Source organism: Leptidea sinapis, chromosome 1, assembly GCF_905404315.1.
Source record: "Leptidea sinapis chromosome 1, ilLepSina1.1, whole genome shotgun sequence".
Classification (NCBI taxonomy): Eukaryota; Metazoa; Arthropoda; class Insecta; order Lepidoptera; family Pieridae; genus Leptidea; species Leptidea sinapis.
The window spans coordinates 4129373-4147250 of NC_066265.1; the positions used below are offsets into that span (position 1 = coordinate 4129373).

Genomic DNA, 17878 nt, shown 5'->3' on the forward strand with positions numbered 1-17878 from the left:
TGGTTTTATCACCTCGTATTCCGCGTAAGTTTATAACACTGAGCAATGTTACATTTATTATTTAAAACATTCTCACAATTCATGAGTCTTTTAATGTTTTGCTCTAGATTCTCGCTTATTTTACTTTTTGAAATTGCTACATTTTAAAGCGCTGAGACTATTTTATATCCAAATAAGTCTACGGAGGCAAAGAACTGTTTAAGAGGAAACTTTGTGGCTATTTTTCCATACAAACATACTCGGTTTATTTTCCTTGGTTTTTAACCCTAGATCAAAATTATTTTTAAATACGATCAATGTCATCATTCTTAATAGTGTCTCTCTGTTATGTTTGTTTTAATATTTTTGTAAATGACAGAGTACTTCAAAAAGTGCTTAAACCGGCTTAGTCATAATATAGGCGTAGGCATATAGCATACAAATCCGAAAACAATTAGCGCAAAAATGAAAACCGTTCGACACAGAAATAGTCCTTCCAATTGAGGATTGGTTAATTTTTGGAGGAAAAATGATCCGCCGAGACCAAAACCCATATTTTTTATATAATATTGACACAGTCTTACACAAATTATCTTGCCTCAAACTAGACATAGGTGCTATATGGGTGCAAGAAAACGATATATTTAATACGATATGCTTACTTAAACATACATAAATACAAATAAACACCCATGACTCGGAAACAAACAATCATATTCATCATAATATAAATGAATGCAACTACCGGGATTCGAACCCATGACCTCTACCTCAGTAAGCAGCTCTATTTCTGACTTTAGTCCTTATTTGACAGTTGTCCTTATCCCACTGACAATTGTCTCGCCCGTATATTGTTTTAGAACTCTTTAAACCTGTAAAAGACCCCAGCTCATATTTTCTTAATGCGCAGTATTTAATTTTACTTAGCGAAATAGAAAATCTCTCATCCGACGTAAATAAAAGTCAAAGAACGTTTAATAGTCTTACGAACGCAATCGGTTTCTCGGTAATAAATAATAGCGCATGAGTCACAAAGCAACGTATTCGATAACAAAGATCGGTGTTAGCTGCGTGAGCGAGTCACGCTTGGCTGAGCGTGTTCGCCGTCCAAGGCTCCAGCCGATTTAAGACTACAGCCTTCACGAATTTCACAAGTTACTAAGACACAAACCGCGAACCTCGACCCGCTCAAGTAATTAAGTACAAACATTTGTAGGGCGTAATAAAAATACTAATGTAACTAGGCCTTGCGCTTACATTGAGAATAACTTCAATTAAGGTTATAAATACTTAGGGAACACGCTATGGGCTTGCTATTAACTTTGATATAAAACTATGTTTTAATTTTTCTAGCGCCAACTTTAATATACTAGATTTAGGACAATCCTTTTCACACAATTGAGGCAAATGCGTGATAAGAAACATAACAGATTTTTTACCAGTGGGAGGCTCCTTTGCACAGGAAGCCGGCTAGATTGTGGGTACCACAACGGCGCCTATTTCTGTCGTGAAGCAGTAATGTGTAAACATTACTGCATTTCGGTCTGAAGGGCGCCGTAGCTAGTGAAATTACTGGGCAAATGAGACTTAACATCTTATGTCTCAAGGTGACGAGCGCAACTATAGTGCCGCTCAGAATTTTTGGGTTTTTTAAGAATCCTGAGCGGCACTGCATTGTAATGGGCAGGGCGTATCAATTACCAGCAGCTGAACGTCCTGCTTGTCTCGTCCCTTAATATCATAAAAAAATATCCTTATATAATTTATACGTCTAGATAGAGCCTTTTGTTGTTAAGCAGCGTGTGACAACAGGCCAGATTTATTACTTTAGTGTGCATGACAAGATACGTCTTATATCAGCGATACGTTAGCCACTTTGTTTTAGTGTGCGCCCGTTACTAAAAATAGAGGCTAACAGTTCGCCGCTATTTTTTCGACTTATTCACAGCTGTCACAGTCTATCTAGACGATGTGGCCACACTTCGGCATTCCAGTATGAAATATGCGGCCGTTTCATCTGCCTAAAAAACCTTTATTGAACAGATGCTTGGTAATTGGGACGTAAACACCAGTTATAGTTTATGGTCGGGTCTAATAGTGAATTAATGATTGCACTATGTAGTCGAGAACGTCAAGCCACGAGCGAGTAAGATGTTTAAGTACTCATCCTTGCTCGGATGTAATCGGCATGCGGTGCGAGTGCGGTAACGATCAGTTGCGAGCGGCGAGCGCCGAGCAGGCAGTCAGAGAAGAACTATCGAGCGTAGCGGTTGTGTCGCACGCGCATGGCGGGTTTCTTGCTGATTATGTGTTTCTATTATGACTGTGTTTTACTTGCTGTCGTGTTAAATGACCAAAACAGTGGACAACCACGAAGATCTAACTAACTTAATTATCGTAGTCGAATATGATGATGGGACTCCTTAACGACATACAGTAAGGGTGCGATCTGTGGCAGCAGACAATTCTAACGGTCTGTAATGAAATTGCAAAGCACTTACGTTCATTGCTGCATTGGAAAATTAAGTACATCTACACATATTTAGACAAAGTGTTAGTTAGTGTACTCCAAATTCACTAAAAATCATAAAAATAAAAATTTTTACCAAAAAAACAACCGACATCAAAAACACTATTCACAAACAATAGATATAATGCGGACTAAAAAGTATTAAAATAATTGCGTATTTTTATACAATCTAATTAATTAGTCTAATTCTAGTTACGATTATTGTAATTTTCGGAATCGGTGGCATCCAAGATAGGTTTGTAATACATACTGTATATGGTTATAGGTGAGAAGTGCTTGAGTCGTGAAGATTCAAGAGCGGATCGCGGCGGAAGGACACGGACTCCAAAAATATTTTTTATATACGACGTGACGTTGTCTATATGTACTATAGAACGACATTGTATGCATGTTAAAGTTAAAATTAAACTCAAGTTAAAACATCCACCAAATTGTTTCCCAAAGTCAACACACAAACATGTTGCAAATTCCTGCGTCTAGGAACTTTGGCTACGTAAATAAATGGTCGTATTGCGACTTGCGAGGCGAGGCTAAGTGTGGGTACAACGAAACGGGGAACGAGTCTTAGTCGCCACCCAACTGATATACCATTCATGGATTACGGCAACTGGCGCGTGTTCACACGTTGTGTTGCCTGATGTTAAGCTGTAAAGGTGCGCTCTCACTAGGAGCATTCGCCTGCGATCGAGTGATACCTTCAAAATCAGGTATTTACAAAGTCATTGTGAAGTATTTTTAATGAAATACCTACGTTTATAAAAACACTTTTTTACACTACCGCCGATTTATGTAGTTGCTTTTGTTGAGAAGGATAGGCAAGAAACTCAAAAACTGCTCTATTACTTATTTAATGTGGGCCCGGTAACTTGTAGCACAGGTATTCATTACCTATTTCAAGTACTGGTCTCTCACAATTCAAAAGATGTCTAAATATAAATAAACAGTGTATCGTGTGATTGTGAGAGGAACTAAATATATTTTGAAATTGAATTTAATTATATTTATACAGGTGTAACTACTATTATATTATTATTATTAATAATAATAATTTACGTAAAGGTCGAAACAATTAAAAACTAAATAGCAATTAAGTAAAATAAACTTTAATAAAACTATATTAAACAATGAATTACTTAGGATAATTAAAATAATATTATTAAATTTATTAACAATGCTAAATCAGTGAGGGAGGAGAACCGAGAATATTACATTACTTCCGGTCACTTTATCTTTGGACCTGACGTCGATGACATCACATCGTCGCTTAGTTACGGTGTGCAAAACAAGCATCACTAGGATATTATCTATACTAATATTATAAAGAGGAAAGATTTGATTGTTTGTTTGTTTGTTTGCAGTGAATAGGCTCCGCAACTACTGAACCCATTGGAATAATTCTTTCACTATTGGGAAGCTACATTATCCCCGAGTGTTATAGGCTATATTTCATTTTCAAAAAGTTAGGGATACCCGACCCTACTAGAAGTCCAGTAATGTAACCCAAGGTGTAAAAATACGGACGCGAACGACGTCGCGGGGTATTATGTAGTTATTAATAATTAAACTACGATTATTTTTTTCAGTATTAGAGATTAATGTAAAGGTGTTGTAATGTGATGCTGATTATTATCATCATAATGTTGTAAAATCAATGAAAGAATCTGGGGTTAAGTAAAAAAAGTATTTATTTTTCTGACAGTACTACTAAAGCGACTGAAAACAACAGAAACTACAGAACTATTAACGGCAAAAGTCAAAACGTAACAATTAGGTAAAACTTTAAAAACAAAGCAGTGATAGCACGAAAGCATCGCGATACATACCTACCCAACGGTAATGAAACTGAAAACCGTACTGACGCTACAGGACGAGCACGAGGGGTGCAAGGGGAAAGTCATGACGTCATGACACACTTCAAAAATGGAATACTGATTGCAAAACTGTTCTAAGAATATAAGCCTGTGAAGTGTTGCATAGTGTGTTTTTGGAATTTGACGAATTAAATCAGGTAAGCTCTTTGGAACATTCGCGCGCGCGCAGGCGATTGACCGAGCCATAGACAGCGTGGGTAATGGAACCAAGATTTTTACTTGACACACTAGGTTAGTTGTTTTATCTACACCCATGCTTTAAATCCCTTCCAACATTAAAACACCCAATGTTCTAATAACCATTACATCATCCAAACGAGTGTTGTAATGTTGTACTGAATTTCATAACAACACTCCTATGTTTTTTTTTTTCGATCCACATTCTTATTGCTCGATGCGTGGTATCTGTATGAATTTCAAAAAAAGAACATTTTCGTTTACGCTCGTTCCACACTGCCAAAAAAAAGTAGGTTATTCGAATCCCCGCTATTTTTCTTCGATATTTTTTTGGTTACAAAAAATGAGCGATTCATTTTAAACGCTGCAAACGAACATTATATTCGAGTGAATTTTAATTATTGCACTATACAAAATGTAAATTACTTCTAAAATAAATAATTGTTTCATTAATACTTAGTTTATTTGTATATAATCAGTAATGAATGATATTAGGTTACTACTAGTACTGGTGTTTTAATGTTAGCAGTAAGCTAACTGTTCCAGAATCTTTTAGAGGATTCATATTGTGGGTGTAGATAAAGTCTTGTATGCAACTGTTGATAATTAGGTATTAAAACACTCATGTGATACTATTATCACGAATAGTTTATATTTCGATTCAGGACCCATAATTATTTTTATTATCAATATTTGTTTTGTATGGACATATTTTCTATGAAATAATTTATTGGCGCACGGTTTGACTGTTCTTCTGCGAAACAATTTCATTATAACAACAGGGACCATATTTTACGAAATAAAATTTACTTGATGTTATGAAATATTATTGACAAATTCATAAAAGAAATCACATATTTATTATGCACAGAACTTCTGTCGGGTCAGCTAGTTATTAATATTAAACACAAAATCTTCTAGTGCGTCTAGCGATTTTTGGCCAAGGACCATAATTTCGTAAAAATCTGAATGACACAGACTAATCCTAACTAAAGTTTAATAAGTAGTCTATATATATATATATATATATATATATATATATATATATATATATATATATATATATATATATATATATATATATACATTACCTAATTTACTATAAAAATACATAGTTTATTCGTCCCCTAACTTTTGTGAACCAATGGAACTCAAATAAACACTAACGGCCTTACAAATAAACTTGGAATAAAATTATAACTGATGATAAACAAAGAAAATGCAAAATGTTTACAATATCGTTGACAACACTGTCAATACAATGATAATTCTGAAGTTTTCCGAATGACAGACAAGCTGCTTCGCAAATAAATGCGGGAAACGTTATTCGTCCGAACAAACCATTCGTAAGCAAAATGTCTATTTGTAAACATTTTACATATTCTTGGTTTATGCTTAGTTATAACTTAATGCCAATTTTATTTGTAAGGCCGTATATGTTACGAGGAGCTTGCCACAATACAACCCGCATTCAAATCGGATAAGCAGTTTGTGAGATTAGCAAGCACAAACAAATAAACGAATATTTGTAAAAAATACGTTTGTTTACATAAGTACAAGCATTAATTATTTATATATACAGACACGGCCCGTCTACGCTTTTATTAAATTTCTAGCTGACCCAGCAAACGTTGTATTGCCGATATTAAAATCGCGATACAAAAGTAACTGTTGATCGTAGATGGGTGAAAATTTGAAGTTGTATGTATTTTTAATGCTGACTCATAATCAAAAAAATTTAAAAAAGAAATGTCAAAAAAATTAAAAAAAAAATTGCCGTGGACCACCCTTAACATTTAGGGGGATGAAAAATAGATGACCGATTCTCAGACCTACCCAATATGCACTCAAAATTTCATGAGAATCGGTCAAGCCGTTTCGAAGGAGTTTAACTACAAACACCGCGACATGAGAATTTTATATATTAGATATGTACATAGATAATGTAATACATATTATGTACTTAAGTTAGTTTAGGGCTATTTAAATTAAAATACAAGGAATATCTCATTAATGTCCAAAAATCAATTTAATATATTTAAAAAAAATTAGATTGTGATTTGTGGCAATTCAACTTTAATTGTATTGTACCTGAAAAAATAAATTAATTGCTTTTTTTTTAATTTTAGATCCTAGTTTCACTATTTTTTGTGCTCTGTGCTCATAGAGAATTATTAATAGTTTCTAAACCGTCGTGTGATAGGACTGCGCGTTAGTTAGAGTAGCTCTCTGGGTTTCCACGGAAGACCAGTGTTGTGGACTCTTTCGAAACCACAACCATGCTGAGTGGGGGGCCCATTGGCGTCATTAGGTCATAATTAGAATATACAAATGATTTCAGATTTTCTTTAGTGTTCTCCTCGGGACGTGTTGTCTCGCCAAAATCAGAGCTGATTTCGGCGAGACAACACGTCCTGAGGATGCCTCGTGTAGAGGCGAAACACGTGTCGAATTGTTTTAAAAACAAATATTGGCGGAATTGGAACACGTGTTTCGCCTCTACACGAGGCATCCTCAGGGCATGTTGTCTCGCCAAAATCTGGCACTAGACTCGTGTTAATCGACTCGAATTAACACTAACGAAAACTCAAATCATTTGTATAATTATGGATTTCCGCAAAGTAACGCCTACTTCAATATTTTTTTTTGTAATATGGGTGCAATACATCAATAAGAGCATGCTTACTTAAACTCATCAAAAGGCACATAAAAATCCATGACTCGGGAACAAACATCCATATCTTCTTCTATATATATATATATATATAATGAAAATAGTCTTTGTTTCTTTCACGCCTAAACACTGATCGTATCGACATGAAACTACCACCATTCGATGCGAAATTTATCCTAGGTCGTTTATGGCTACTTATTTTTTATTGTTTAATTTATTTCCTTTTAAAATTCGCCCAGCAAAGCGGGCGGGAACGGCTTGTACATCAAATAAGTAATTGTTTGTTACTACCGGGGTTTCAAATCCGGAACCTCTAGCTCAGTGGACAGGGTCACTAACCACTGGGCTATATGGGTCGTCAATTAAGCCATTGTCGTCCGCACATAACTCACTCAGTTCTACCGATCTCCTAGACTATTCTACTGGGACTATTTGGGTTCCATATAAGGGGACAGCAAGAGACTTTCAGTAATCACGTTTTGCTGTATCTGCGAGTACGAGACTCTGTTCAGTCGTAATACTTGTTTCAAGAGACAACAAGTCTCTGACTAGATTACTGTTCATGAACAACACTTGGTCATGGATCTCATTCTAGAGATATTAGAATATCATCACTGCCATATATATTTTTTTTAATATTGACACACTTTTAACACAATATATCTTGCCCCAAGTTAAGCATATATAGCCTGTGTTATGGGTTACTAGACAATGATATATTTATTACAATATACTTACTTAAACATACATAATATATTCATATAAACATACATAAATACATTTAAACATCCATAACTCGGAAACAAACATCTAGATTCATCATATAAATGCTTGCACCTACCGGGATTCGAACCCGGGACCTCTAGCTTAGTAGGTAGGATCGCTATCCACTATATAGGCTATACAGGTTGTCATATGGATGTGTGGCCTTCCGCCACAGTGTGGTTTTCAAGGAACTCTCATCCACATACAACCAAGCTGTTCAATGAGCTTCTTTGTGGTGTATTTCCGGGACGACACGACATGGGTACCTTCAAAAAAAAAAGAGCGCACACACCTTGCTTAAAATGTGGGCGGCGGTGGACACATAAAAAATCCTGTAACACGTAGTCAGCAGTGGGAGGCTCCTTTGCACAGGATGCCGGCTAGATTATAGGTACCACAACGGCGCCTATTTCTGCCGTGAAGCAGTAATCTGTAAGCATTACTGTGTTTCGGTCCAAAGGGCGCCGTTGCTAGTGAAATTACTGGGCAAATGAGACTTGAAATATTATGTCTCATGGTGACGAGCGCAATTGTAATGTCGCTCAGAATTTTTGGGTATTTTAAGGATCCTGAGCGGCACTGCATTGTAATGGGCAGGCCGTATCAATTACCATCAACTGCTCGTCTCGACTTTTATTTTCATAAAAAACACCCTTACACTTGAAAGCTGTTATTTTGCCTTTTTTTATCTATGCCATGGTCGGAAATCTCTGGATGTGTATATATAGCGGGGCGTGCATACATTCGATTTAAATCCGTTTACCGATCATTAAAGTTAGTTTCATAAATTAACATTATAATACGATAAGCTTATAGGACAGCATTTTGCCTCCTCAGTTTCAGACACGGTTGATGTGTGACACATCGTTGCCAGAGTGCTGCCTGCGCGCGAGTGTCCGTGACGAATACAGACTGCGACCGTTCGTTGAACCATGCGCCTGACGAAGCCGAGGTCACGCCACGCCACTACGTGTGCAAATACATAATATCCCGCGTACTAATTTGAGGAAAAGACCACTTTCATGAGCTCACAATGATTTAGCTTATTTGAGAGTAGGGTTGCCAGCTGTGCTCTAAAATACAGTATTGTTCTTTATCTCACGTAGATCGTGTACTTTGTAATGTAGAGTACTTTAAAATACTCTTTTTACATTAACTAGTTTTTAGTTAAGCTATAAAAATAGGGCAAAAAAGCAATAATTCACGCCAGACTAATTAATATTGGGAAAAATATTATATTTTATAATAACTAACGAAAATCTACTTAGAATAAATAAATGCAAACTGCTATTGTTCAAGCGAGTTCGCCGGGTGTCATGCCAATTGCAAAATCATGTTAAGGTGCCGTTATACGATACAATTTATCATCGCTATTCTTAAATCGCGATCAGATTGATTACAATAGTCGCAGCGCTGAATATAAGTTGATGAATTACATATAGCCATACAGCCTACTTAAAATTTATAATTTTAGTGATAAAATGCATATATTTTTAATATAAAAAATTATTGTGACTTTTAAATAATTTGATAATAATAACTTTTTTTTCGTCGTAAATGTATTTTTAGCGGCATAAATACTATGTTGTTACAAAAAAAAAACTGTATTACCCGTTTAAATTGAAAATGCTCTGTTTACTTTCATATAATTTGCAGTTAGGTACTAACTTAACTTTGTAGGGATAATTCTATTATACACATGTTCGTTATAGTTTTCTTTGTGGACCTAAGAATGATGTATATAGTAAGGCTCACTTTACGAGCAAGTGTGTTGAATTACTGACTAAAGAAGATCATTTTAGGACGCACATAGCAGCATAAACAGTTTTGTTTATAGTAGATATTAGTATTAATATCAATCAGTTACTTCCTTGGGTGGTATTTCCAGGGCGAAACTAAATGGGTTCCTTTTAGAAATAGCGCGTGCAAGCATTTCAGTTTAAGTAAGTCAGCTGTTACCATCAGCTAACCGGTATATTATTTGTCCTTCTCTTCCATAGAAAAAGTACAATGATGGATTATTTTCTAACAAACGGCATATACCTACTTACTTTAATAGATTTTAACAGCTTTGGTACCAGCACATAGATATTTCGTGTTCAAGCTCCGTGGAGTAGTAATCATTGAAGATTTAAATACATTTGTAATAATAAATAAACTTAATTTGGAAAACTTTTACGTAAATTGTATCAGTGTGTATCTGGTTCTAATTATTATCTTTCTTAATTATCTTTGGGACTTGGATCGCTCCAAGCAATGTTACTGCTATTTTACTACCGTCGAATTGAAAGATTGTGCCGTCTGTGACAGGCCTTATCTTTATGTCTCGCCTCGGCAACGCAACCGACGGGATACAATTGACGGATCTACGCAATGAGCATATCAAGTACAGTCGCCCGGTAATTGTATTATTCCGTTCATTATTCTTAACTATTAATTCTATTAAATCATATTGATACTTGATTAAAATTATACGAAAGCTTGAATAAGTCTACAATTCCGACGAGTCATGATTATACTATTACAGAGTAATTTAGATTAGCAGCAGAAAAACACTTATAAAAGGGACAGTCTACAAATAATATTTACTCGGTTTATTTTGCATGTTGTTGCTCATTTATTTTAGTATTCGAATTAATAACAACTCTTTGAACTTACTTTATGTGTTAAATACGTAAGCAAGGGGTATAGGCACAAACACGCCTCAGGTACATCTTTTTTTTGTGGAATAGGAGGACAAACGAGCGTACGGGTCAATTGGTGTTAAGTGATCGGCGCCCACATTTTCTTGCAACACCAGAGGAATCACAACCAACCCATGTAGTATCGTCCCGGAAACACCGCACAAGGAAGCTCATTCCACAGCTTTGTAGTACGTGGAAGAAAGCTCCTTGAAAAGCACATTGTGGTGAACCGCCACACATCCAGATGGTGGGGATGATATCCTAACTTGTGGCGTCTCGTGCGAAGGTGGAATTCGGCGTCAGGAATCAGGTTAAGCAGCTCTTTGGAACACTCCCCGTGATAAATGCGGTAGAAGACACACAATGAAACATATCTTATTTAAAAAGTAAATAAGTAAGTACTTTTTATTATACTAGCCAAAAGCACACCAGAGTGCGAACGAGACCGCGACAGTGGTAATACCGCTCACTCCTTAAGAGTAAGCTTTGTTGTAGCTTAAACTATATAGTCTATTGTATTTGAGAAGACCAACCGAAGAGATATTAAAGTTAAACAACAATTCAGTGATAAATGATAATATTAAATGGACACCTCTATTTGGAACAAAGCATCCGAATCGCGACATGAATAAATTACTGACCCTTAACAATAAAACGTGGGATTTCGGCGGTCATAGCGTGCGGTTATTACGCGATACCATACGCGGACTAAGACTTACTATAATTAATGATTTGTTACTATTTAATGTTTGTTTATGAAAAAAGTAATTTTATACAGAGGAAGACAGATGAGCGTACAGGTCACCTGATCGTCAAAGGATCCAGCCATTCACAGAGTACCGGTTATCCGGCAACTCGAGAAATTCTGAATTGCACCCGGCCAAATGGATTGATGCACTGAGCCGCAATTATATATTATATGGCTGAGCCATTCTTTAATAACTCTAGAATATGTGCTGGCTTGAAGTATTGCCTCTCTATACTGACCCTCAATTTCAATGAACGGTTTTGCCTCCCTGATGTCCGCAGAATTGGCAACACAACACAACCAAAACACTCCCGATTTCGAAATGCAGGATTCAGGGATGCACATTTGAGTCTTCTGGCGATAAAATTGAGAGAAATCTCAATATAAGAACAAGTTACTTCACCCACTGGTCTACAAGAGAACCCTGTATTGTTGGTGTATATGGCAATTCCATTACTATTATTGTTATATCAAAAAGGGGGGATAAACGCGCATATGGGTCACCTGGTGTAACATAATCACCGCCAACCACATTCATCTGCAAACCCATAAGAATCACAGGTGTGTTGAGGGTCTTTCAGTAAACTGTATAAACTTTTTCTTTTCAAGATTGGGTACCTTCCTGGAAACACTGCACTGGGATGGTCATTCCAAGCAAATTGCTTGCATAATGGATGCATAGAATTATAGTTTTAGAAATAGTATTGGAGATCACACATTCATTTCAAAAAATTTATTACAATATTGTACATGGAGTGTTTGTGTACTCTCTGTCACACTTACAGACAAGTCTTACAAGAGACATAATAACACTAGGTACTTTCATATCAATGTTAAATAAAAAATAAAATTGAAATAAGCCTTACTGCAGCCAAGAATAATTTGGATTCTTGTTTAGTGAAGATATAGTCGGGTCTGATAAGGGCTATCTCAATGTAAATATTATTTTTAATATAAATGTAAGACATTTGCAAGTTATAAAACACAAATTTCACTGAGTGCAATCTCTGACTTTATCTATAATATATATAATATATGGATCATTCTATTCAAAAGAGGTTTTAATGAGGATGTGGCCAAGGATTTTTTTTATTTAAAACATATTCCCTTTTAAGAACAGTCACATTGAGGATAAGTCAATTTATATACATATTTCGTTACTTTTGGTGATCACATACCATGGTTGACACAATATGTTTGTTCATTTGGCCTCCTCATCCATAAAATGTACCAGGGTGAATATACCTGGTACAATGACCTATATAATACACAATAAAAGTATACACAAATAACATTAAATTTTATCATATCATAAAACATTTACAAATTTAGTTTAATTATAATATATAGATAAGTATATACATTGACAAGTTTCTTTTTAGAATTTTTAAAATACTTATAATATAATATGCAAAAAATTCACATATTATATTATTTATTTGACAACCAACTAACTTGAACTAAGTACTTAAATCAATTGTAACAAATTCTAAACACAACAATGAGTGGGAGTGACCGAATGATTCAGTTGCTAAACAGGTTTGGTGTTGCCAAATCATTTGGACTACATACCCATTAACAACTTTAAGCATGGAAAATAATTCCATTCTGTATCTGGATAGAGGAATTACGTATTAACTGTGCCACATTTTTTCACCTATAATTATTTTACTTGTTAAACTTTAAGTTAAAAATCATTTAAGTTGTGTATAACTTAAAATAGGAAAATAAAATACAACATAGTGTTTAGTGTATATCTATGGTTTGTTATTTGGTTAGAAGTTAGTTGCTTAGATAACTTTCAAAGTTACGGACACCTCTATATTATATTAATAGAAAAATTAAACATTTAAAATATTTCAATACAAGTAAGATTTAAAGAGTCAGAAGGGGCTCCAAAGTAAAGTATAGAAGTTCTCAGAATACTTCAACCGATTACTCAGTGCGTTGCTTGTCATGTCAACTAGCATATTTCAATGAAAACATAATAATACATCCCTTCAATAATTTTCATTGAGCGTTTATAAGCCAGTTTCATATAATGACAAAATAATGATTAAAATAATTACTGATCATATAACTATTTACCATTAATTTTTTTTTTTATTAAGTAGTTGATTTTAACTAAGATACATACCTAATTAATAATATATATAACACAATCTAGTCATACCTAATTAATTAAAGTGATCTATAAACAAAATTGTATAGTGTGCACATAATGTATATTATTTCGTTACTTCCAACATAATATATCTAGTTATTGTTTTCTTTTAATATTTTCATGTTTCTTTAGGTAAAACTTTTAAGTAGTATATATATATATATAAATAATGTTTAAACCAATAGATAGTTGGTCTAGTACATGATAAAACTTTTTTTAAATTTTGTATTGCCATAAAAAAATGCATTTTGGGAACTACAAACAGTTTACCTGATGCTTTTGCCTTTGTTAAGAGAATGAGACTGTTCTAAAAAGCGTTCATAATTCATTACAGTTCTAGGATTTATTTACGGTACAAGTTTTGAAATATCTTTCGTGTTTTTATAAATAAAAAAGAGTTAATGAAAATTTATGAAATCAACTTACCACTTTCGATGTATGGCAGAGCAAGCAGTAAAAATATTGTATATCCAATTTCACTAAACATTGTCGCTTACAAACACACTTTTGGTACCACTAAGACATTGCACACAGCTGATTTTCAAATCACACAAAACCTTTGTCTGTTTTCGATAATAACGCATGCGCGAGCTAGCAATATTTTTTATTTACATTACACTTAATAATTTTCGCATTAAATAAACTGAGATCACGATGCCACCCACAGGACACAATATAAAATATTAGTACAATCTAGGGCCCGCTTTGTTGAAACTAATAACAACAATGTTGGACTTCGCCTACAAACGATTTCACTATAAAACATAACTTCAACAACGCTATAAACAAATAACAACTTTAATTATACGTTTATGTGTCATTTTAACTTAATATTAGTAATTTCACTTAGATCCTAACATTAATAAATCTAAATTCCTAACAAATGGATGTACACGAACACTTCGCGATCGCCATCGTTCAAGACTGACATATTGGTTTTATGTCAATGTCAAAAACCACCACAGACTATACAATCCATAATTTATAAAGCCATGCCATGGATCAGTCTTACAAATATTTAGTAATTATTGTTAATTGACTTTTGAGTACTGATTTAAAATTCTATGAAAAGACGTAATGAAAAATTTAAGGTTCATTACTAAGATTGGAAAAGTATATCTTACACTTTGAAGTTTTCGAGCCGAGAAAGATAGCTACAATGAATCTACGTCCCTTGCCGAATATATAAGAATATTGCCGACCTAAAAGTTGTTCATCATTTTGTAATCAATTATTACAGTTAAATAACATGCTCGCAAGGTACCTAACTTAGCACGCAGCCAAACTTGGAAATTATTCGCCGACTTGTTGTTGTTTACGTCAGAAAGACAGTAGTCAGAAAGTGTGTAGTGTTCTGAGCTTTTATTAGTTTAGTAACGTTGCGATTATTATTGTGAAGAAGAACAAGAAAATAATGGACCACCAGTGGCTTTTTTTTAATCAGAGCACCCGTCGCATAATGGACAGATAAATTTTAGTGCTGCCATAACATCAAAACTCCCTTCATGTTTTAGCTTGCCTGTTGCTATATTGGCACAGCGGACACGCTACCTAATTTGCTACCCATTTGCGACCGTTGCCTGAGCCACAGCAAGGTGACGTCGAACAAAATGTTAAAATATATAATGTTCTCAGTGTTTTTGACGTTGAAGTCAAGTTGAATTGGCATGCTCTGATCGTAGAGTGTAGACTGAGTCTACGGATCTGATGAAACTTCATATGTTACATTGACTAATACAAAGTTTTGAGACTTTTATCGTAATATTTTTGTATGAAATGTATATTAATTAAAAATATTGTCACCATTGAAATACAATTTACTTATCCTTTGTTTTATTGAATATGGAACTTGTAATGTAACATAATATGTTATCATATAATACAAGGCCTAAACGCGGTAATTTATTATCCCTCTTTTGTTTTTTATCCTTTTGTAGGAAATTTTCTGTGTTTTAGCTATGTGCTTTTCAATAGATGTAATAATATTAATCATTTTTTCAAAAACATTTTCTCGCCATTTTTGGTATGTAACTTTATCTTGTTTTTGATTGAATGTGCAAGGAAATTTAATATTCTTTTCAACAGTATATTTTTTAAACAATTAAAACTGAAAACAAAATTATGAACGATGCGGGACTCTAACCCGGGACCTCTCGCGTTCCGTGCGAGTGCTCTTTCTAACTGAGTCAACCGTTCGAGACACGTATCGTGATATCGTCATAAAATCTTGTATGCTTTGTTCAACTCTCAGGTTGTGGCTTCATCTACAGTATCTACTTTACAATTGATAACCTGCTCAACCCCAATATTTTGCATATTAAGAAATTGACTTGAGATGTCGCTCTTGCAAATCTAAAATTAATTATCTATAACTGCCTGCAGTATTCCGAAACTCTTGGGGACCTCAAGCTTAGTATAACACCCTTAAGGCCAGTAACCTCTTGACTTCTGGTGTTACAGGTGTGCAGGGGCGGTTGTTTCCCATCACGTGAGCCTCTTGTTCTTAGCCGTCGCAGGATGCGGCAAATATAAAATAGGTACAGGTAATATGCATAAAAGGATAGATTTGTATATTGTGTCAAAGTGTAATTTTGCTTTCTATGCAGGAGGCTCACTTTCACTTCTTAAATTATAACTGTCAGACATATTTCTTTTACGTAAGACACAGTCAAGGGCAGCGCAGAACCAATCGTCGTGGAGATCTTTGTCCAGCAGTGTACATCTTCCGGCTGATAATGACACAATAACGTGTACCCTAGGTAACAACACTGCATACACTATAGATATTCGAGCTCAGTGCGGCGAGAAAGATGGCTGATCCCCGAATCGAGATGGAATAGTCGCACAATGGCTTGCTTGCGCATGAAGACGCGTCGCCACACCGTATTAGAAGTTCGTACTAGATACGTAGATACTTTCTACATAGAGATACATAAACTATCATATAGCAACCGTCGGTCTCACCCACCGATATAGATGGTACACATAAAAAGCTCCCATCCCATTGTCAAAGTTTTTTTTTAGAGACGAGCAGGACGTTCAGCTCATGGTAATTGATATGCCCTGCCCATTACAATGCAGTGCCGCTCAGGATTCTTAAAAACCCCAAAAATTCTGAACGGCACTACATCTGCGCTCGTCACCTTGAGACATAAGATGTTAAATCTCATTTGCCCAGTAATTTCACTAGCTACGGCGCCCTTCAGACCGAAACACAGTAATGCTTACACATTACTGCTTCACGGCAGAAATAGGTAAGTAAAATCCTTGTAAACAATGCATAACGGATCAAAAATTATCATACTTTTTAGAAGGACAAATAATCAGAAGAAGCGAAGCACGGTGTTTAGAGACTATACGACATAGGTATTTAAAAAAAAAAACTCGAACTTCTACCAAGGTCAACATTGACACTTACTTCTTCTGGCGTTAGAAGAAAAGGCAGTGATCGCATACCATCAGTTGGCCCCTATTCCATACATAAAAATATGCTAGAAGTATATTCACTTAAAGTCAAAGCTCAAGGTTACAATATTGGGTACCTAATGGAGAATGCCATTACGTCACCAATAAGTTTAATCGTTCATATTAATAAATATGAAAAATAATATTATATTGTTTTCGAAAAAAAATCGATATCGATTATTACGCCCTTTAGGACATCACTATAACTTGTCAGTCGTTGAGCTGTCAAAAACGATTTATAAAACAAATTATTAAAGTGTATTTCTAGGCGTCATTTGTGATATTATGAGAATCTCCATCTTTTTGGAAAAATGTGTTTCTGTAGCCACTATGGTTTTACATGACGGAGTCCAATTTCAGCTCCAAATTAAAAGAATGTGAAAAAGTTAATGGTGCTAAATTAAAAATGGTTGTTTTAATAAATCTTTTTCGCTCTTTGATTTGATATTAAATTTACTATAGATAAATATAAGTTACTTAAAATTAAATTACCTTGCCTATTACTTTTACATTTAAAAATTAGAAAATATTTCTGAGGTACCCTTTAGTATGCAAAAAAGAACAGTTATTGAAATGTCAAAAGCAGGCAATTTCTTGAAATAATAATTTCTCGCAGTTCATCTGGATATTAATTCATAAAAATACCATGATTGTTGTATTTTTAACATTTACTCTGATCTGGTGATAGAAACATTAATATTAAACTATAATACAATATAAAAACAACAAAAATAAAAAATTAACCAATATTTAAGATTTCTCCCAATCTGTTTACTTTGTACAACTAAAACTATTATATGTGAATAAAGGAATAGAAAAGA

At 34.6% G+C, this 17878-nt stretch overlaps 1 protein-coding gene across 1 annotated transcript in view; it reads right to left on the minus strand.

Annotated features, from left to right (window-relative positions):
* The window catches only part of LOC126968604 (disintegrin and metalloproteinase domain-containing protein 10), a 153297-nt gene extending 138795 nt beyond the window's left edge, over positions 1-14502 (minus strand). Inside the window, exon 1 of the mRNA XM_050813635.1 lies at positions 14019-14502. Within this exon, the coding sequence (XP_050669592.1) occupies positions 14019-14079 (61 nt within the window). The 5' untranslated portion in view covers positions 14080-14502. The remainder of the gene's footprint in view (positions 1-14018) is intronic.
* Between the last annotated feature and the right edge of the window lie 3376 nt (positions 14503-17878).